This window comes from Strigops habroptila, chromosome 8 (genome assembly GCF_004027225.2).
Source record: "Strigops habroptila isolate Jane chromosome 8, bStrHab1.2.pri, whole genome shotgun sequence".
NCBI lineage: Eukaryota > Metazoa > Chordata > Aves > Psittaciformes > Psittacidae > Strigops > Strigops habroptila.
The window spans coordinates 52,901,279-52,923,482 of NC_044284.2; the positions used below are offsets into that span (position 1 = coordinate 52,901,279).

Below are 22,204 nucleotides of genomic sequence, written 5' to 3' on the forward strand. Positions count from 1 at the left end.
GTCTGAAAATCTGCTGCTTCCTTTGTCTTGTAGAGATCAAGTTGCATGTTTAATAATTATGCCTTGAAATATGGAACTGATACAAAAAATTAACTTTCAGAACAGTCTGTTCCTGTCACTTCAGTACTTCAAGATTTAATACACTTCTTATTTTTTAGGATCTGTGAAAGTAGTTGTTTCTGCTTCTGAAAGTTCTCTATGAATAATGTGCAAAAATCTTTTAAAATATTCTTACACTATTTATTACTTCCTATAAATACAATGTAAATGTAAGCCTGTTTTTTGAGGGTTATGTTGTTGACCTAGAGAGCAGGTGGCATGGAGGCTGGCTGAAGTAATAATAGTAATATATATCTGTACTGGCAGCACAGGGGAGGCAGATGTGCTGCTGAAAGAGGCAGTCTGAATCTTGCGTGTTCATGTGGTGTTCTCATCAGAAGGGGGGTCTTGAGTGAAAAATGTCCTTTAGGATAAACTAGCACATTTACTTAAAGGATTTCAGCTGCACCCTGTAAATAGCGTTTCAGATCAAGCAGTCACAGCTCAGCACTCTTTTATGAGTAACCTTACCTCTTAAAATGTGATTTCTTTTTTCAAGGTAAGTGGATATGTAGTGCCAATCTCCTTTCTGGAGTTGGTGAAAACCAGTCAAACAACATCACATTCGTCATCATTTACTATCTAAAATGTTTACTATAAAACTAATTCTGAGTGGAGGTTTACCTTTATAGGGTACTTGTGAAATGCTGTTGAACTTCAGTGTTTCACGTAATTATTTGATCAGTGCTTTGACACTACCCCATCATTTTTAGATGTTAAGCTCTCGGTTGGTCTCAGCACACACATTAAAGCATTAAGCCATCTTAAAACCCAGCCGAGCCTCCACCCTGTGAGTGTATTGCTATCTCTGGGAAGCATTTTCATTGTCTGCTCTGTTCCCTGGAGGTGTGCAGTGTTCTCCTGACAGTGGACATCCTCAAATAGGTACCCTGAAGTAGGTCACCCGTGCTGTCTGCAGTCTGCTCCCTCCTTGCTTCCGTCTCCAGGCATTTTCTTTCTTCTTCTTCTTCCCTGGGGTATAACTTTCTTAGACACTGATGATTCAGGAAAAGCAAAGCTCATAATTACACTGCTCACAGTATTGTAGCTTCCAGCTCCAATGCTTTTGTACTGCCGTTCCTGGTCTGGTTTGGAGGGTTATAGGCAGTGCTGTTCCCAGCCATGCTGTGGTGAGGTGGAAAAGGCAGGGTGCAGGCCTGGCGTTTCTCCATAGGATAGGAAAAGTGCTGCAGGAGTTGGGGCAGGGCTTGATGTACAACTCACGGGGTTTTTCAAGGGGATTTTAAGACTAACACAAAATGAAGCGGAGTGGAACAACAGGTATAAAAATTGATTGCTTTGATTGTGCTCTTTGTTGTCAAGACCACAGAGATATTAAATTTGAACTACCGCATATCGATTCCAGAGCTGCTCTGTGTTTGTCAGGGTGGAGGTGCAGAATGAAACCGATTGCTACGGGGATAGAATAATATTTCAGGTGTATCGAGATGTCATCTGCTAGCACTTTTCTCTTTCCTTATGTGGAAACTCAGTTGATCACAGATTGCAAAGGATGATTTCAGGAACAAAGCCCAAGTGAGTCCTTCTTTTAACCTTGCATACAGTGAATCCTGAATTAGCTACATTAAAGGAAGTATTGAAGGTAATATTATTGTGCAAGTAAAACAAATGTACAGTAGAGGAACGGAAGAGGTTTGTCCACTCCTGTTACTGGACCACAATTCCCGTGGTGGGTGTCTGTAAGTCAGTTACCAGAGCTGTGCTTTTCCGTGACTTCAGCCCTAATGACTAGAGCAAAGCTTGTAAAACTGAATCCTAAAAGCTCAAAAAATAGAAGGTAAAGAGATTTAAAGGTCACTGTTTTCCTTTTTCATCAGTACTATTAAATTCCAGAGCTTTATACATCCATTCTGAAAATTTCTGGGGCTGACTGTGTCGGAATAAATAGAAATATGCTGTTTGAATTGAAAAAGTACCCACTGCAAAGCACCTTTGTTATATCATATCTTCTTTGAAGAGGATAAGTTAAATACATTTGCTGGTATGGTGTAAGAGATACATATAAAAATAGATACAATGAGAGTAATATATAATAACTGTATCTTACCTATTTATCCATTTGCAGTGGCAAAAAGCTGTCACTGCTATGTAGACTTCACAGTTGGCAACTAATTCTTTCTAACAAACGAGAGTGGAAGAAGCACCTTTTTAGACTACAAACCACACAACCTGTTATAGATGCTAATGATTTATTATCTTACATACTTGAAATGTTTTGATTAGATCTTGACAAGTTTGTCTGATGACAGGAATTTATTTCGTGATGCTGTAAGCTGTCAGGCTTGTGATAATTCACACATGGAATTTGCTCAGTACTGTTAAACTGTAAGGAAATTTCACCGTGTAGAGAACTTGAAAATAATAACAGCATGGTTAAGATTTAATGATTTTTTAAATTTATTTATTTATTTTAAGTTCTGGTAGCTGTAACTTTTTGGTATCTTTGAAAAACGTTGCTAATGACCAGTGTGTTACTTAACAGACCATTGGCAGTTTGTCATTAACACTGTTAATCGCGTCAGTCAGCACGTCACCATCACTAAATACGGCAAAGAGATTGCTGGATTTTATGGATTTGTTCCTCTATTGACTATTGTCAATATTCAGGGAGGGGGGGCCAGGGCTGCGGGGCGGGGCTGGGGCGGTACCGGGCAGGGCCAGGATCGGCGGCGGCGGCGGCGGCGGCGGCGGGCGGGCGGCGGCTGCCACCTAGTGGCGCCCTGCGGAAGCGCCGGGCGGGTGTTGGGGTTAAGCACCGACGCGCTGAGATGGACATTGAAACCCAAACCCAGGGCGGGTTGTTGTGTCGCCATGCTGTGTGCATCACTGCCTGTGCCTTGTGGGTGCTCGTGGTCCATGTGCTTGAATAAAAACCGTAAAATTCCTGCCTTCCTCTGCTTTTGGTGCTTGGGTGCAAAACGCTGCTTTGAAGTGGGAGTTGATGTCATTAGCCTTGGATTTCTTTTTGTGATAATATCTAAACTAGCTAGAATAAATAAATTTATAATTAGTTCCATATTGCTTAATTATTTTATTTAATGTTATCTTGTTATATGTAATATTATTAAAATAAATAAAGTAATGTATATGTTTTAAAAAAGCAACACCAAAAGCCACTCTGTGGCATTAATTTTTTGTTCTGGTGAGAGTATATTGGCATATTGGGTACCACAGCTCTGGAAGGGGTTTCAGGTACAGTGCTGATGAGGGATGCAGGGTAGAATTAATTACCACTTTATCTGTCCTTAGGCTTGAATTTTAGTTATTTTTGCTCTGTTGAGTGCTTATGATTTTGAGACTGCAAAGGCAATGATTATTCAGACAAAATGAGTTATTTTTATATCCCGGACTACTGTGCTATAGTGTGTGCAGACTCACATTTTCACTCTGTGCCCAAGTATACACTGAGCATGTAATCAGAAGGGCCAGCTTGCTATTAATTTTGCTTCAGTCCTTTACTGGTAAATAAATGAGTAATATATAACAACAAGTAAAATTAACTCAAGCTTTCCATTCTTATTTCTTTTTTTCAGAAGGAGCTCAGCCTCCCCAGAAGAGGAAGCTTGTAAGTAGAATTATTCTTTACTCATGACTTGGTTTGTTTTGAACATATATAGCTGTTCAGTTGTGGAAATCATTTAAATGGGCAGATACTCTGTTTTGTCTGTTAGCATTTTCAAGAATCTGTCAGGCACTTGGAAGCAGCTAGCTGGAAGCCTATTCATTTCCTTAAGTGTAGTAGGAAAAGCAATAGTAGTGTAAGCTTACTTCTAATTACCAGCTTGAGCTGATCTTGATACAGAAGTAGCTGTGGTGTTGAATGTTGCTTACACTGACATCACTGAAGTGACTCCACAGAAGTCACTGATTATTTATGTGATATGGACAACTTTGATGACTGCTCTTCAAACAGTCTGTTGACAGAGGTCTAAGTACACAGCTCCTGGGCCATGCAGGTCAGGTGTTTGTGGAGCAGTCAGTGTAATGGAGATATTTCGACAACGTGGCAATTGGTGAGTAAAGTAGGCTTTTAGAAATGTGGTTTAAACAAAAAGCATTTTTTTAATACATTATGATTTTTAAAGACATTTAGTGAACTAACTTGGGTTTCAATGGTATTGTGACAGCTTAGCTTCTGCTGTGCTTACAGATTTACGGTGGAAGAAATTGTGTTATTGATTGCATCATATAAAAGAGAAAGCTCTTGTACTGCCTGCTATTGCATTATGATTTTAAATTGTTTCCCAAAGCTTGTAGGCTACAGACACGAAGCTCACAGAAGCGTATAACCTTTCTTCCTCAGGTTTCTGGTTCTAATGAGAAATTATTTCCAGTCTTTCAATGTAAGCTATCCCCTTTGTATAAGAACCAGTGTTTGGAAAACGCTGTGTAGTGCCAGTGATTCAGAGCTGAACAATACAACAGATCAAAAGGCCTTTTTTTAAAATGGAGCATGACCAGACCTTTTTGTTTAGTTCATATGACAATGGTAAACCAGTCAGGGAATTATTTAAAGAACATGATGCACTGGCTGATGGTTTTGTTTTTTTTTAACCAGCATTCCTTAAAGGCTGACTTAACTATATCTGATAGATTTTTAAGAAGGGTGGTGGTGATGATTCGAAGGCCATGAAGGTTCTTTGAACAAACGGTAGAGCAGTGAGTTATCACTAAGTTTTTGGTTTAATATAACTCTAGCTATTTCTGTATAAAACTTCTGGAACTGAATTTGAGGATGCCAGAGGTATTCCCTTCCTTTGTTCAAGCGTGGAGGTGGGTATGACACAAACCCATTCATATATTCACATTTGAAATATCTGAGATACAAATTGCTTCACATGTGTAGTGTTTTATTTAGTAGTAACCAAACCAAATGACTCAATGTTTTGTTTCTATGTTGACTTAACACCTTCAGGTTTCATTACTTCACTTTAGTTTTCTTCCACAAGTGAGTGCCTTGTAAGACATCGTTAGGTGAAGAAATTTAGCAACCTGTGTCAAGAAGATCCACACCATAAATTTTGAGCATCAGGTTGCAGCTGTTAGTGAGACTGAAAATCTGTGAAGAATTGAAATGTCTTCAGTTAGTTGCCTGTGTTATCTAGTTGGTTATTTGAATGTGGTTTCTGGAAGTACAGATTGTGTAGTTAAGTCTACCAAGTGATTTATTGTTGTTTGAAAAGTTTAACTGTTTAAGAAGTCAGTAGTACATGGTGGCCTGTGTATATTTGTGTCGATGCCATACTGTTAAGCATATGGGTCTTGTGGAGCTGATGTACATGATTTGCATATCCCAGTATGAGAGTGCTTACTTGATTTAAGAGAAATCCACTCTTAGTCTTGGAATGAGGAATTAGACAAATTTATATCAAGAAATGGAGTAATTATAGTATATGCATGTATATACATGTAAAAAATACACATATAATATGTAAAAATTTGTTCAACCATTCTGTCAAAAAGATTGGCCTAATGATGTGCACTTAAATACAGACTGTAGGCAGTTCTTGGTTCTTCTGGAGGCTTTTCCTCTGCTCGAATCAACTGAACAGTGAACCTCATAAGCAAAAATACATTCTGAAAATAAATTTTATTCTGAGAAGCTGTTGTTCTGTAGCTAATGAGTAGGGTTAGTTATGGATGTAGCTAGGTCCTGATTCATCGACTGTCATTCATTGACTTTTGTTCACTGACAGGAGCAGAAGCAGGAATTGACAGAAGTATCTGGCTTGGAGCCAGAAACCCTCAAGAGGTGCATCCATTTTCTGCACAAACTCCAGCCTTTGTAGCAGTTCAGTAGCAATTGCATTATATAGAAATACACAGCCATGCAGCATTTTTCTGTGTGCTAGTCTGGAGGCTGGGGTGCATCTACTACTGTAAAAAGATTGTATTTGGGGAGGAAGTAATTATTTTCCATCCAGACAGAAGTAGAATGACGACTTGATTATTGCAGCTTGCTAGGCGATTGCTTTGGTTGATTGTTGAGTTAGAAAGGTTTTAGGCTGTGAACTAACTATGGTATTTGTCATTGCTGCATGGAGAAGGGCAAGCTCTTCCTGACAAAGCTTCTAGCTTCACCTGGCTCTCATTGCTTCATATTTGCCTGGGTCAGTATTAGTAGTTGCTATTTTTCTGCAGGAATTGATTGTAGGCATGGACAACAACAGTTCATACACTTGTTTGTGATAAGAAAAAACAGTGGAGTTAGATGTCTCTTTGACAGGAGAGCATGAGAAATTTTGTCAGCTAAAGAAGGTGTTGGGTAGACGCTGAAGAGAATGGATGGTGAAATGGAGCCTGCAAAGTCTGTTCATTACCTATTCTGCTTCCATATTAGCAGAAGGGAACACAAGCACAATGTAAATGATGGCTTTGGCCTTGAACATCTTGTAGTCTAATCTTGAAATAATAAGCACAGAGTGAGCAGGCATGTAAAGCAGATGGGGGAATTGTATGCAGGGTGACATTAAGAGGAATGCCTGATTATTTAGATACCATTTTGTTGTTAATGTGCTTAAAATGTGTCTGTTTCTGTTAGGGGGATTGTATTTAATACACTAAGGGAAAGTATACTCAGCTGAGTTGCAGGCTACTAAGAGGTTGAATAATACAAGCATGAGAACAGGAACAAGTAGATATCTTCTGTCTCTGGTGTGGTTCTATAATCAGAGTTCAAAGTTTTCCTTTAATAAATAATACATATAAATGTATTGGTTATGTTTTCCCCATGCTTTGTTCACAAAAAGTAATTACCATTCATGAATATTTTCTTTAATTTCAAATAGCAAATGTGAAGTGATAGACCCAAACTTTGATCTCCATCCTGTTAGTGGAAGTGGTTTAATTATTTCCAGTGATTACCCAGTTCTGTTCTTCGGTGCTCGCTTTGCACAAAGATTGTTTTTTGTATTGTTGGCTGCAGCTTTCAAATGGTTTTGATGTGCACCTGCACTTGAAGCACACTAGAGACATTCCAGACTTGAAAGGACAAAGGTGGGATCTGCACAGCAAGATGGGGCTCGTGATGAAGTGCTTATGTGCATTCATGTGTATAACAGCAACTCGGCATCCAAGAGACCAGGCTGTAAACTCCAGATTTGCATTGTGGCTGCAGGACGCAATGCGGTCTTCTTTCGATTGCCTCCTCAGCTAATCAGCAGTCACTAAATCGAGTTGGGGTTGTGTTTGAGCCATCTGGTTTCTTGTTCAGTACCCCGATTATGATAAATTCAGTTGTTTATAACATGAACTTTATTGACCCGTTCAGATTCTTATGAGAAACGTGGGTTTATATTTGTCATCCTCATGGTTTCCTAGGCAGAGTTACTAGCTTGGGTTGCTGTGATTTTTGTACTATCTAAAGGCAAAATTTTCAGAAAGAAAATATTTCTTTCCTACGTTATATTTAAATTTGAAAAGAGTAATTTCCTCAGCTAACTAAATTTGCTAAACCAGTTTCTGATTTCAGATGCAAGTTATTTTTGTTAATTTTTTCCTGCTGTCAACCATCTGTATCAAATAAACTTTTAAAGTCTGTGTGTGAACAAAGAAAGAACATGGAGGCATAAGAAACATGAAAAACAATTACAATTCAGAATATATTCAGTAAAAATACATGTTTAAATAAATCAAATATTACAAACTGCTCTTTTGAAGGTGATAGGTGCTGATAAGAAATAATATTTACCTCAAATTTTTATGTCTATCTTTATGAAATGTGGTAAGCAACTTTAATAGTGTTTGCTAAAGACATGTGCAAGGCTTTTATGGTAATCTTTATTCCTTCTAATCTCTTTTTAAGGCAATTTATGTCCATTGTGGGGCTTGTTTTCTCTCTGCTCTCTCTCCTCTGCCCTCCCCTTCTATTTACAAACCTCTGAAGGTTCCTGGTTTCTACAGCCTTAGACATTTCATAGGACATTTCATTAAGCAAGTCTTCATCATAATTTGTTAAAACTTATCCCCAGTTTCCTGACAGTAAAATAACACACAAACACACCAAGGAATTTCTTCGGGGGGATATGCTGAATACCAGTTTATATCTGTTTCTACTTGTCTTATTTTAGAGCTTGGAAACAACAGCAGGTTTGATGGCAGGAAAAAAGAATTCTGGCCTTTAGTACTGGTTTATGTCTTTGTCTTGCCATGCTCAGGTGCTGTGGGAATTTCCTCTGTATCTGCAGAGAAATGGAGTATATAATTCCATTTCTGTTCTCCTTGGCGAGTAAGCGCTTCTGCTGGGGATCAATGGATGCCATTTCCCTGCCAGGAGCAAGTGCTGTGCCTCAAGTGTGGAGAAGCCAAAGTGCTGGAAATGGAGAAAAAAGTCGTTCTGAAAAAGGAATGGGGAGTTTTGCTTCTTTCTCACTGTTTGTCTTGGCTCTGGACACAAAGTGAAAAATAATGCTTTCCTTCAGTGCTTTCTGCTTGTGAAACTTTGTATAGATGGGGAGAGAAAGAGGTGGTGTTTTCTAACCGCCCCATCCTTTTCTGAGCTGTGTAGAAGTAGTCCACAAGCAGTAGATCAAAAATAACCAGGCATTCTTAAACTGATATGTGGGGCTGGCTCTGGAGGTGGAACGTGCCGAGTTATTCCTGCAGGGCTCCGTAGGAGTGTTGCTATTTGTGTATTTGGCTTTAAAAATAATTTGAAAGCGTTGTTTCTATAAAAGAAGTGATACAGTGAATAAAGGGGATTTTAGTGTTCTGTATATAGTGTCGTCTCAAAGACAAAGAATTTATGGAGGTTTTCATCAATGATTTAAAAGTAAGAAAAGTCTTTTCTGCAGTTTTTATTATCAAGTTTCCACTATTCAATTCAGGTTCACGTGTAACAAATATAATAAAATTGTACATAACATACCGAATTTGTACCTTTTGTGGCTTGCTGTGCTTTCTTACTCTGAAGGCATGGCATGCGGGGGGGCGGAGTTTAGGGGCTCTGGTTGTTTAAGGAACAGCCACCTTGGTGACCCTGGCCCTTACTTACAGGACTGGCATGTTGTTCTCCCAATGGGACATTGTTTTTGAGAGGTTGGGATCTTGTAGTGTGGGGCACTCCTGCTGTGTTTCGAGTCAGGGGAGGATCTGAAGATACAGACCCTCCAGGATATATCCTCCAGGGATGAAGATATGAAGATATATCTTCCAGGAAAGAATCGGAAGATTCTTATATATATATATACCAGCCTAAATACAGTCTTTAACACTTTAAAGTCCATCAAAGCGATATATTGGGAAATTTTGGGGGGAAAGCTACCTTCTTGCAAATACACATTTCAAAAGTGTTGGACATTATTTTGAGGCTGCTTTGTTAATAGCTGAAATTGATGTTGAGCTGATCGAAATAGCTGTTTGCTAAGAAAAGTGCAAGACTTGCACTGTACAAGGGAATGTTGTCTCCTAATGAAGGTGTCCCTCTCCTCCCTCCACTTCCCAGCATTTGGCTCCCCAGGCTGCTGTGATTGCTGTTGCTGTTTTCAGTGGGAAAATCCATGAAGTTTGTAGCTGAAGCACAGCTTGGGAGTTACAGGAAGATGTTTTAAGGCTCAAGTTGTGTGTGTTCTTAAGGGGATTGATTACTGAAGAAGGGCAGGTTCACGTGTTCCCGCCGGTCGGGAACAGCTGCTCTTTGCACCACTGATGACTCTGCAAGGGCTTTGGCGGGGAGCAGCGACTCTATTCCTATCGCAGTGTGAGTTTTCAAGCTGCTATGTGAGATTTCTGCCAGAATCCTTTCAAGTGTGCCATTGCTCCCTTTGGCTTTACGCTTTCCTTTTGATTTGGTGCGAGTGACTGTTTCTGCGCCTTGAAGCCCAGGAGAAGTTTGTTGCTGATTTGCTGTGGGCTCAGCCAGGGTGGGTCTGGGCTATATTGCTGGCTGTGTGACAGGTCAGATGGCCAGTTTGTGTCTTGAACTCTTCTGTGCCTTCCTGTCGTACTGGTGGGCTTCATTTCCTTTCCCTCGATGAATAGACTTGTAGAAGATTTTTCTGTATTTTTTCTTTTAAAATAATTAGGTTTTTGACATGAGCTGTGTGATTAATCTGGACCATTACTGAACTCCTGAGGTCTCTCTGACACTGGGGGTATACGAAGAGCTTGGAACTGCACTGATTGTTCTGTGCTCTGCGTTGGAGTGATAACGGTGGGCTCTCCTTCCTGGCTCTAAGCTTCTTATATGCTGGGAAGAAACACAGTGTATCAGCACAATGATGAAACGGAGGAAACAGAGGCTTGGAGCCCCATCTCTGCGAATCCAGTAAGGACTGTTGTGAAAAATAAATTGCACATAAACGTTTCAAATTGAAACTATGAAGAAAAACAAGTCAGAATTTTCTGTTTGTTAGAAGTTTCTTTATCTGTGATGCTTATTTTGGCTGCACACAAAATTTCATTTGGAAGCTTTACTGTTGTAGTTTTGTGGAATATTTACCACAAAGTATAGCCAGAACAGAGCAATATTTAAATGTTTTTAAATGAGGTACATTGTGGTTAGGTTTTTTACCAAACATTAATTAATATAGCAACTGAATGCTTGTAACTGCCTTTCTAGTTTGATCACTTGTCAGATTTAAAAAGTATTTTTAATAATCTGCCAGGAAGCTGTCAAAGGGCTCAAATCTCCAGGAGTTGCTACCTTTATTATATTTTAGAATTAAGAAGGCTATTGAAAACTCTTAGATTTGAAGCAAATAATCTTTACTTACATTGCCACGTGTATTTCTACAAATGAAATTTAAACAAGCAATTACTTTTTAATGCTTGTGTCCTTTTTAAATGCTTTGGAATCTACTAATGAAAACTGCTATTTATGAAGTTCATAATTAGATTTATTATTTCTATTAGGTAAAATTAAGGATATTGTATATTTAATTCTATATTTATAAGTAGAGGAGGTTAAATGAATCTGTCTCATAGTGAAGGGAGGAGCAGGGTATGAAGCAGGCTTAACCTTTTCTGCCTGTGGACTGTAAAGCTCATCAGCTGTTTAAGCAGAGATTGCTGGTGGAGAGGATTTCCAGTATCCAGTGGTTACTTACTAGTGAATATTTGGATTCATTAGGAAATTTAAAGCAAGGAACACTGGCAAACATGCTTGACTTCAGGACTTTCAGTGTAAAATGTCTGAATACTAAACAAAAGCTGAAGCAGTCCCCAGCTGTCCCTTTTGCTCACTTGCATGTTTAAATGTAGAAAATGGAAACTTTTTTCAGCCCTCAATCAAAATCAGAGTTAGAGTTGTAAGAATACAGTGGCACTATTTGTAGGTAATTTGAAACTAGTGTAACAAGTTTCTAGTACATAAGCACACTTTACAATACCAGTATTTGTATGTTAACTTTATTTCTAGTGAAGAACATCTCATCGTGTATAGTTCAATAAAGTAGGTGTTAGAACCTCATTTTTATGTTTATGTTGAAGTCTGTTTGCAGCTTTTTGGAAAGCAACTGCTTTGGGAAATTTTCTGTGCTCTCTGTGTATATGGGTGCGTGTTGCCTGCTAACCCTGCAACACACTATAGTGCACAGAACCAAGCACAGAGCCGGGGATCAGTGTCCTCAGCTGTAATCCTGACACTGCAATGGATGTGCTGTGGACAAGTCACTTAACCTCTTTGTGCCTCAGTTTCCCCATTGCTAAAATTAGGATAAAGCTATTTTGCAGTGCTGCTTTCAGGCTTACTTAGTTGTTGTTCTAAAACACTGTCAGTGCTAACTGTTATTTCCTAGTTAACGGTTTGTGTAATTCATGTTTTCACAGTGGCATATTTCTGTTGTCGCCACAGTGTGGCGTAGAACCATGGCTCCCAAATTGTGAAGGCTATGATATAAATGGTCAATGTCTGTATGGGTTGCCCTTATCAATTTGTTATTTTTTCTCAATTGAAAGTTTTACATTAAGGATTTACATTAAATGGTATGTATTCCAGAAAGCCTGGGAATCACTACAAAAAAGGATTTGGATAATTCCAGGTTGGAAGATTTTATAGCGGAAAAATAACGTTGAACAGATACTAGAAAAATAACGTTGAATAGATTCTAAATTGGCTGAAAAATACATTTTGGTTTGGATGATAATTGAAAGGATGACTCTTGACCACTTAGTTTATTGCATTTAGAAGATATAACTTATATTTTGGAAGTATCTCTCTTTTTTTAAATTGAAACAGAAGATGTGATATTGACCCTGATTTATGTTTTTTTTCCTACTGTGGTACCTTGTCAGAATCTCATCTCCTTTGTACTCCCACTGCCGAGGAAATGATGTTCATCAGCACATGTTCTCTCCTACATCTGCTCCAAGTCTGCAGCACCTCAAATTCCCATTTAGTGCTGACTGTGCACTTGTTACTTCTCCTCTTGTATTTTACCTGAACTCACAACCCCACAGCAATCCATCTAGTCCATGCTACAGCCATCCTTTTCAGTGGAGGTAAGGAGAGGTATTGACTAGGAATTTCTAACCATTTGGTGTTTGTGTGACCATTTATGAACTTACGGAAGATAAAATGAATTAAGGAATGGAAACCTGTCCACTCGTGTGTGCATGCAAATTTCTGGTTGTACCTTGTGCGAGCTTCCAAGTACATATGCAGCTTGTACCGTGCAACAAAAGAACCCTCACAGACATGGCTGATGTCCAGAAAACCAACTTAAAAGTAAACCGGTGTAGACTGTCCTAAAAAAGCCCTGCCTAGAATAGTGGGTCTCAGCTAAGGTACTGCACTCTGTAAATCCACATTAGTTTCTTAGGGAAGCTAGCAGGTTAAAGTCTCTGTCTCCAAATACAGCGTCTACAAAGGATAACGAGTAAAATCAAGCCTGTGGTTAGCAGGCTTAAGCATGGGGTACAAGAGTTTGTAAACCAAAGCAACTTCAAACCAGCTGGGTTTCCATTAAAGCATTTGAGAGCTTGGCTGATGTATTCTTCCTTCAGGATTAGCTCTTCCTCCATATTGTGCTACTATGGAACATGCTTGGCCATCAGCGGCCCCAGTGGAAACCTACGGGTTCTTCACTAAGAGGAAACTTCACCTAGTGAGATAGTCACAGACCAAGGCTAAACCAAGCTAGAGATCTTTGTGTGTGCAGTTATGAAATCGGAGCTCGGAGGCACCTACTTAAAACTTGAGCCAGCATATAGCCATCAGAGGGCTGGTTTTGAAGTTCACATGCTGCAGTGTGGATGTAGCCGGTCAAATTTCAGTTACTCATCAGGTGGTAATGCAATAGCCCCTGGATCTAGACTGTTATTTCAGAGGAAGATTGCTCTTGCTGGCCAGCTCTGGTAAGAGTAACCAGAAAATGTGAAGTTGAGCTATTTTAGGCATCTGTCCCTCTAACGGGCAGTAACATATATCACATGTGTTGAGTGGAAATCAGGTTGTCAGTGAAGGAAAGGGATGTAGCATGTGTCTGTACTTATTGTGCACTGCCATGATGAGAGGTGCTTGCCCAGTGTCCCTGCTGCTTTCCCTGCACGCTGGGCAGCACTTAGGGAAAATTCTTAATAAGGTGCTCATCTTAGCAGCACTTGCAGTGAGGTGAAGGGCAGTGGCCAAAGAGCAGTCTCCTAACATTTTAATGTCATTTTCATCAATATAATTTTAAACGCATGTTTGTTATTTAAGGGTGGGTATTGGGTAATGTTCCTTTATAACAAGGGTGATTAAATGCGATTAAATGCTGTTTAGCTTTGGGGCTAATTGACAGACTGGTAAGTTCAATTAAGTATCAAAATTCGATTACTGTTAAAGTCAGCTGAGAACTGTTCTTTTTGGATTATTGATTAGTTTCAAAAGCTTTTTTGATACTGCTTTTTTTCCTCTGGAATCCTTCAATCTTCAAGCTTTTGACATGGGTCCATGTATATTTTTCTCTTTAAGAATAGTTCATATGAAACTCTTAGTGTCAGGTTATATTCCACTGTTACTATGGACTCTTCTTGCTAATATGTTTTTCACATATGGGGACCTTCCAGCCATCTGCTCTCTAAATACTGAATAGTTGATGATTCACAGATACATGGCTCTGTGTAAGAGCTTAGGTCCACTATAATAACTTTTTATTTTTGTCCTTGTTGCTTTCACCTGTGCAGTTCTTGATCCGGTTTTATCCAGTCTTCCTTTGTTGTAGCTTTGTTTACTTGGTTACAGTGCCAGTGATAGCCATTCCTGCTTGCTTAGAGCAAAGGTTCATCTTGGCAAGTTACTGCTATCATTGATCTACTCAGCTTAACACCCTCAGGTTAGCCAGGCAGTGGTTCATTTCCATAGATATGCAAGTGATACTAGGAACTGGTAGAAAAATTAAATAGCAAATCTTATACCTTTTAATAATTTCTCACTTTTTGCTTCTGGTATATTGCATTTGCAAGAATCTACGTTGCTTGTATTTCATGATGTTGATATTTTTATGTGGACAACGTTGATGCATCTTGGGACAAGTCAGCACAGAAGTCCATGGCTTGTAAAAGAATTAATCTAAGAATGCAAATATTTTATACATAACCTTTGAACAGTTGAAAATAATGTAAACCTTTCAAAAGAGCAAAAGGCAATGTGGAGTGGGAGCATTACAACAATAAATTTGATAGCAGGTGAAATAAGACTGCTATAGTTGATGCAACTGTGGGTTGGAATTAAGGTCATGTATCTTTAGGAAGAAAAGAGAATGGTGTCCAAAATTAAACTGAAGTATTGAGTCTTGTATTTGGGATCTGGCTTGCACTCTTCTGGGGGTAGCAGGGATGTCAAATTACTGAAGGAGAAAATGAGGCCATGATTCACAGCTGGTCCTATTTATGAGTTGGCAAGTCCTTTGTACACCTATATTTGTCCTTTAATCAAAATATGATTTACAGCATGTCTTGATATCAGGTTGCTTAAAAGATGTCATGAATTAATTGTTCTAACTTGGAAGTAATAGGGCTGGAGATTAAAGACCCATGCATTTCCCCCATTTCAAAAAAACATTACACTCCCTGTAACACCTTTCGCTGGAAAGATATAAGCTGGAAATGGATTAATTTGTTTGTGATAACAGGATGAAAGTGTTCAGGTGCCATATTTCTGGCATCTCTGGGTGCTGCAGGTGAGGTGAAGTCTCAGTGGAAATTTGCTTTATCCTAACAAATCAAGGGAAGAGTTGGGTTCAGCTGCATTATTCAATGATTTTTCTCATGCTATTTTGATTTAATGAATTCATGCTAGTTGTGGAACATGTTCTTACAGGTTTATATGGTAGATATTATTTTTATAGGACTGTTTTCCCTTGGAGGTTCTAGTTTTAATAATGTCTATTGATAATAGCTATTAATTTTTTATAGCTTTGCAGAATAGTTTCATGGATTTTTTTTTTTTCCTAACCTGTACAAAATCTGGTCATCACCTCTAATGTGATGGTGGTTAGATCCTTGCTGTCTTAAGTAAAACAAAATGGGAAACCTAATGCTCAAAAATACTTAGTGTTTGAGCAGAGTACGTAATTACTTGATCAGAGTGTAATTACAATGTTATGAGTTTTATATAATTAGGATTTTTATGGACATCTGTGATATAATTTAAGAATATATGAATTTATTTACATAAAAAGCCTATTCTAGGAAACAAGTATTTAATCACTAACTGTGGTAAGTAACAAGAATAGATATAGATGTTCAGCAAATGTACTGGAAGAGTTGCCTGTTAAAGCCTTTTTTGTATAAGCTATTGCAATGGATTAGGGGAGACCTATGTTTAGAGCTATGGCTTGTTTGGGTGTCTGAGTGTGGTTTGGTGTGCAGTGTCCTCAGTGAGTCTACTCTCTTGGGTTTTGAAGGCTACATATATTTTACAACAGCAGGGCAGCACCTGTAAATGGGAGAACTTCCATATTTTTAGGGAAGATAAACATTTCAGAATTCAGACTTATTGAGGTTCTTTCTACTTTTATTTTGAAATACCCAAAAGCTTGTCAAGAGTTGCTGATAGTTTCCTATCTCTACTTAAATTTGCTTTTAGTTTAAAGTCACTTGATACAGGTCTTAAGAGTTTATTTTAGTTAGAATTTCATATTTGACAAATGTCAGAGGATTAATGAAGAGGACTATATTCAGCTTGAATGACATTTGGAAATTGTTCTGGGTTTGCAGCAAGTGATACCCTCCTGGTTTAGTGCTTGCTTTGGTACAGGTTCTGCTTTCTTAAATGTGCTAAATAATTGGTCAGAGTTGACTGCAAGACAGTATAATGTCACTTTTGGAAACAGAGTAGATAAGCAATTCAGGAATAATGAGTAACAGAACAACTTTGTGAATATATCATTATGCAAAATGTGAAATGGTGAATTTTGAGTAGGTAATCTTTCGGCAACTGAATTGTAATCTACATCTCACATTGAATGAATGAATGAGTTTCCCTGAATTAATTTCTTTTTTAATGGAAATTTTTCTTTTTATTCCTTTTCTTTTCTACAAGTTATTATTCTTGGGAATAGTTTTTCCCATCTAGGAGGAAGTACAGGGGAGGGACATACTGGTGATACCTAAAACTTGGCAGGCTCAGATGTCTTTTTGTTTTGCTTATGCTGATCAGAAACTGTCCATTTGCTTGCAATGTGGTTGGAAATATTGAGGCATTGTGGTCTGAATGTTGTAGTTTTTTCATGTCAAGACATTGTATAAATGTTAAAATTCCTATGTTCTGCCTGGAGCTGCAGTAGCAGAAGAGTTAAACCCTTCGGTTTGGAGCTCAAGGTGTGAATTCTTGTCTCTCCTGCTCACCATTTAGCTGCCCTCAGTGGGACCACTTGTAAAGTATAACCTGGTAGTTTGCCGTGGGAGGTCGGAGGCTACCAAAGGGAAATATGTACTTGTGACTTGAGAAGTTGGAGGGCTTTAATGTTTGCTAGCCGTTTCACCTATAGTCCAAGTGTTTTGTAACTGTTTTTTCTATATAATTGTGTTTGAAGGCTGTGATCTGCTGCTATACCTGCATATGAGCTGACTCATTTACTAATCCTACCGTGTTCAAAGGGTTTGGGATGGTTGGGACAAGCTACCAACTTTTAGTGCGGAACGAAAAGCTTAGAAGGTTCTTAAGAGACTGTAGTAAATATTGAAGCTTTTCTTTTTCTGTCCTTACCCTCAAAAACCAGTGATTTCCTCAAATGATAGTAGCGTGCCCAGTTCTGTACAAAATCCTTCCTTCCACATAGTTTCTCCCTCAAAGACTTTTTGATCTTGAACATGGATACAGAAACAACTCGTGTGCTGAAAGATTCCTGGCAAGGGAATAATTCTGAGAAATAAATATATATTCTTAACCAGGCAGTCATGTGTTTATTATTGTTGATGGACAGTCCCATGCATCTTCCAAAATTTGTTTTTAATTGTACTATGAGGCAACCATGTGCTATTTTTAGTTTTGACTTGGAAAATAGGTGAGTGTGCGAACAGGCCTGTTGACATCCCGCACTGAAGCGCTAATAGTAGAGATGCACAAATAGCGGGTACCTAGTGCCAACTTATGGACTTGAGCTAGGGAGAAACAGAGATTATGTGACACAGCTGCTTGCATTAGCACGGGGCTATTCCTACCTATGAGCACGAGATACCTGTTTTCTGAAACAATTGCTGTCTGAAGCCGTGAGTTGCAGTTTCTAATGTAGACAGATAAACCATTTAGTGGATCATTAATACCCTGAAAGCTTAAGGAAAGTTCAGAATGTAAAGAAGGAAAGAAGATTTCAGGGTAACATTGCACCAGTTTTTAAAATTGTATTCCATTTCAGCTATGTCTTGCTAACCTGAGCTATGTTGAATTTTTATCTCAATTTTAAGCTCTTATTTGAATATTGAAAACTACCATGCCAGAAGGCCTGCAGCAGAGCTTCACTTCTATACTATATCCTTGCATGCTCTTTTCTACAGGCTGCGTCTGTCCTCCCCTTTTCTTCAGTATCTCTATTCCTGTTTTTGTTCATTCACCTCAAATTTGCTTGTTCTAGTTCTCCAAGTGCTCTCTTCCCCTCGTTTATTTCCTACAATTTTCCTGCTTTGGCTAGTTGTTATTCTGTCATTCAATCCCTTGTGTGGTACTTGAGAGCATAATCTTCTAACCTAGTTTACATTACACTGTCATTATGAATTATTTATGTTCTAAAATAAAATCTTCAAACAGTAATCTGTGCTGTGGTGAAAGAGCTCTGTGTGCTTTTGTTTTCCTTCCTGTCCTTTCCTTTCTTTAGACCTTCAGGTCTTTAGAGCAGGGATGTTACTGATCCAGCCATCTGGGAAAGACTTGCTGTGCAATGAGAGTCAACTTGTCACATCGCTGGGCTGATGAGATAGGCATTTATTTATATAAACACACAAAAAAATAAGTTGTGGAAGTAATACTTTTGATTCTGTTAGAAGACTTGGCTGCACAAGTAGAAGTGATAATGAAAATTTGGGTTATAGCTTGTCTGGAAGATGAATATTATTTTTTTGTGCTTTCTTTGTTTTTCCAATTTTTGTTCCTGTGATTCTCAGTTTTATTTGTGAATAGATGAGAAATTTAAAATAACAACAGCTCAGGTTATAATTCTCTGCAAATTTTTAGGGCAAAAGAGTTCAACCAAAAGAAATATGGTAAAAATCCCTATCAGCTTTCCTCCACACTTCATTTTAATGCAACTGTTCATCCTTTCTGCTTCTGAGGAGTTGGAAGATTCCAAAATCATTAAATGTCCAGTTTCCAAGTGAATCAACACACGAATATTGACCTCAAGTGTTCCTTTTAAAGTCACAACTATCTGCATTGCCCTTGCACAGAACCTGCAATTCCTTTGAACAAAATTGAGTTGATTACAGCTGCAGTCATCTTTGACATAGAGGAACAGCCCATTGGGACGTGTTCCAGCCTGCACCCCACGGCTTAGTGTGCGCAGCCTCCTCTAATATCAAGATGGATCATAAAACTGTGACCTGTCGCTTCTGCAACTCTCCCCTTCCTACTCAGAATAAGGGCAGCTGCAGACTACACCATAGAACGCCACAGTCTGTTTTTTACGTACTATTGTTGTAAGTGGTTGGTATTGTGAAAAGTACTTTATTTATTCATTTTGCAAGTCTTATTTTCTCTGGGGAAAGTAAGTTCTTTGGGCAAGCAGGTGGTGTTGCATGCATGACTTATCTGTTTGTTTCCTAATTTGTGTGTTCTACCAAATAATTTGATGAGCTAGAAATATTTGCTTTTATTACTAGTTCCAGTTTTGTAGAAGCCTAACTTTGGTTTTGTAAGAAAATATTAAGAAATTGCATAAATTTTGTTTAAATTTTGGTATTTCACCCCCTAACCTATAAAATCTGTATAGTGTTCGATTTGCTAATCACAATTTGGAAGATAAGAAAGTAAAGTGAGTATAAGATGAATATTCCCATTTCTGAATATTTTCTCTTTTCTTTATATCTGAGATGGTTTAAAGGTCGCTGTTGAGGTGGGCTATGTATGTCATATTTATTTAAAAAAATGAGCATTTCTGTTATGTATTTTTGTTTCTAGCTGTATTATTTGTTTGTGCCATTTTTAACCTGTTACCTTAGAGTGTAGTAAGCTTAAGCACTTTAAACTTTTAAACTTTGTTATTAATATTTTAAAATGAATTTTTCTCTGGAGGCTGCAGAAATCAGTAGAAGTTCCATATGTGTCTATTCTCTACTTAATTTCAAATCAGAGAATTCAGTTTGGGCCAGTTTATCTTACTTTATTAATTTGGCTTCTGTGTTCCAGACCTCCCTACTTCTAGATATAGGAGGACATACATGTTAGAAGTCATATAGAAAGTAAATTTCTTTGTTATAAAAGCTTCTAAATATTATGTATATTTTAGGAAACATTACTTTTGTAATGCATCACCTTTGTGGGTTTCTCAGAATTACGGTAAAACAGTTTATAGAGGTGTATCAATCTGTACTGTTATAAAAATCAGTGGTCTGGGCTTGTTCTCATGTTCAGTCTATCTTGTCCATTATCTATTTTTCTGAGGCTCACAACCTTGAGTAGTTTGTTTGCCTGTTGGTTCATAATATGTTTTAACATCTTTCCTAGACTTTAAGATTAAAAGCTAAGTTTTTGCTGTGAAAATTCATATTATTGAAAAGGAATAAGTAAAGTAGGGACCAATTTCTGTTAAAAAATTGCTGCCAAATTAGGATGCAATTCTGCCTTTAAAACTGGATGAACTTTTAATCTTTTTTTTTTTTTTTGAGTATACCAGCACTCATGATGTTTCCCAAGCATGGTTTTGATTTCTCATGTCTCTTCTGTGCCATGGCTTATTTTGTAAAGTCTATTCTTATCCCATGCTCTAACTTCATTAAGAATTTATGCTTGAAAATGTAAAATTCATCCTCTTAGTCTGTTCATTACATTAGCGTTCCCCTTGCTCCCAGAATAACTCTTCTTAGCCAACATCCTACAAAATAAGCTTTTTGTCTCAGAAAAGCTGTGGTAAATGCAAGGGCTTTACAATATCCTTAACATTTCTGCTGAGCCTAAGTGTGTTAATAGAGAAATGGGGAAACAAGCTGGGAAGTGGAAGGTCCAGCACCGGAGGTTCAGGTTGGAGCAAACAGCCTGAATTATACCTGGAAATAAATCAGATGCCAGAGCTTGTTTTAGAGTTTGGGCTTGATTTGGTCTTCTGGGTAATGTGCTGTCAAGCAGATAAAGGCACTCCCAGCTCACTGGTGACCATGCGTAGCCCCGAGCCTGGAGGCACCATGTTGAGCCTTGGCATGCTGTGTGCACAGGTTGCTGCCATGAAATGGGTGTGGGAAATTTGCAGTCTTGCATGGATGAGGGACACCCTTTTTGCTTTTGTGAGCTAGTAGTTGTGATCTGGGTAACAAAAAAGCTCTCTAATTCACCCACATAAATACAGCTCCATTCCCTCTTTGCTCTTTTGGTTCATTTAATCTTAATTACTTGTGTGTTATTGTGGTTTAGTTGTGACCATCCACTGGTAGTTACTGTTCAGTCCTCAACCCTTGCAAAGACCCAAAGTGTCTCTTAATTTGTCCTTTAAACTCCACACTGCTGTTTCCCTGTAAAACAGAGGGTCATAACACCTGCTTTTTCAAATCTGTGCTGCAGCAGTCTTGTTGGAATCGGTTATGGATAATGTCTATCAAGTGCCATGTGTTCTTTGGAATATATACAAAACCCCTGTTAGGGAGAATTTAGCAATAGCCTTTTCTCCTTACTCAGTGCAGGGAGCAGATGTGGAAGAATTCTGCAAAGAACTGAAGTTGACGAAGTGCTTCTCAACGGAGAGGCTGATGCTGGCTGGAGTGTCAGGGGAAGAGATTAAGATATCTTCCTGTCTGCAAATGCTGTTGCACAGTAAATTAACATTGTATTAAAGGTTAGAAAGTTTTAAGTGCCTTGCGATAAATAATACATGATAAAGATGAAGAAATGCTATGGTGGCAATGAGGCTCAATCTAGGTTTTCCTTTGGATAAATTTCAGTTGGTGAAGAGGAGGGAAGATCTTTGGAGGAGGGTGTCGAGGTTATAGCAGCTCTCTTGTGTTTCTCACAAGTGTTAGTGAGTGTTTTCAAGAATGTTTCAGATAAAATATTAGAAGATTTCTGTCTAAATATGAAGTGACATTTTCAGAACTGATGTTCAGTATTGTTGTTTTTCAAATAACATTTCTCATTTTTTATGGCATTGAATCACATATTGAGGTTACATTTGATTAAATCAGACAACTGACATTTGAATAACACGTGGAGACGATGGGGCTCGGGAAAGAACACAAGTTCTAGTAACTTATTTAATGAGCATAATTGACCTTTCCATGGCATCTGAGCCCAATCATCAATTTTGTGAGCTTGAAATCGTTTAGTTTATGTTCTATTGAAGTTGCCAAACATCTTACTAGTGTTATTTTTAAAGAATAGTATTGTATGGAATAATAGCATACAAATAAGTGATATTGTTGTAAATAGAAATACAAATAAAGAATCTTATTAAATGTCATTAGGATTTTGGGTACAATTAACTTTGTGTTTTAGCAGTGCTTGCTTCTTATCACTATTTGGTAGTGT

At 38.2% G+C, this 22,204-nt stretch overlaps 1 protein-coding gene across 16 annotated transcripts in view; it reads left to right on the plus strand.

Moving 5' to 3' along the window:
- The window catches only part of MAST2 (microtubule associated serine/threonine kinase 2), a 218,721-nt gene that overhangs the window by 96,945 nt on the left and 99,572 nt on the right, over positions 1–22,204 (plus strand). For 12 of the 16 annotated variants that reach the window (XM_030495064.1, XM_030495059.1, XM_030495070.1 and 9 more), the window contains 2 exons: positions 3,654–3,685; positions 12,352–12,558. In XM_030495064.1, coding sequence (XP_030350924.1) covers positions 3,654–3,685; positions 12,352–12,558 — 239 coding nt within the window. Of the gene's footprint in view, positions 1–3,653; positions 3,686–10,142; positions 10,385–12,351; positions 12,559–22,204 lie in introns of those variants that run through there. The other 4 variants (XM_030495069.1, XM_030495071.1, XM_030495075.1 and 1 more) reach the window with 2 other exon arrangements.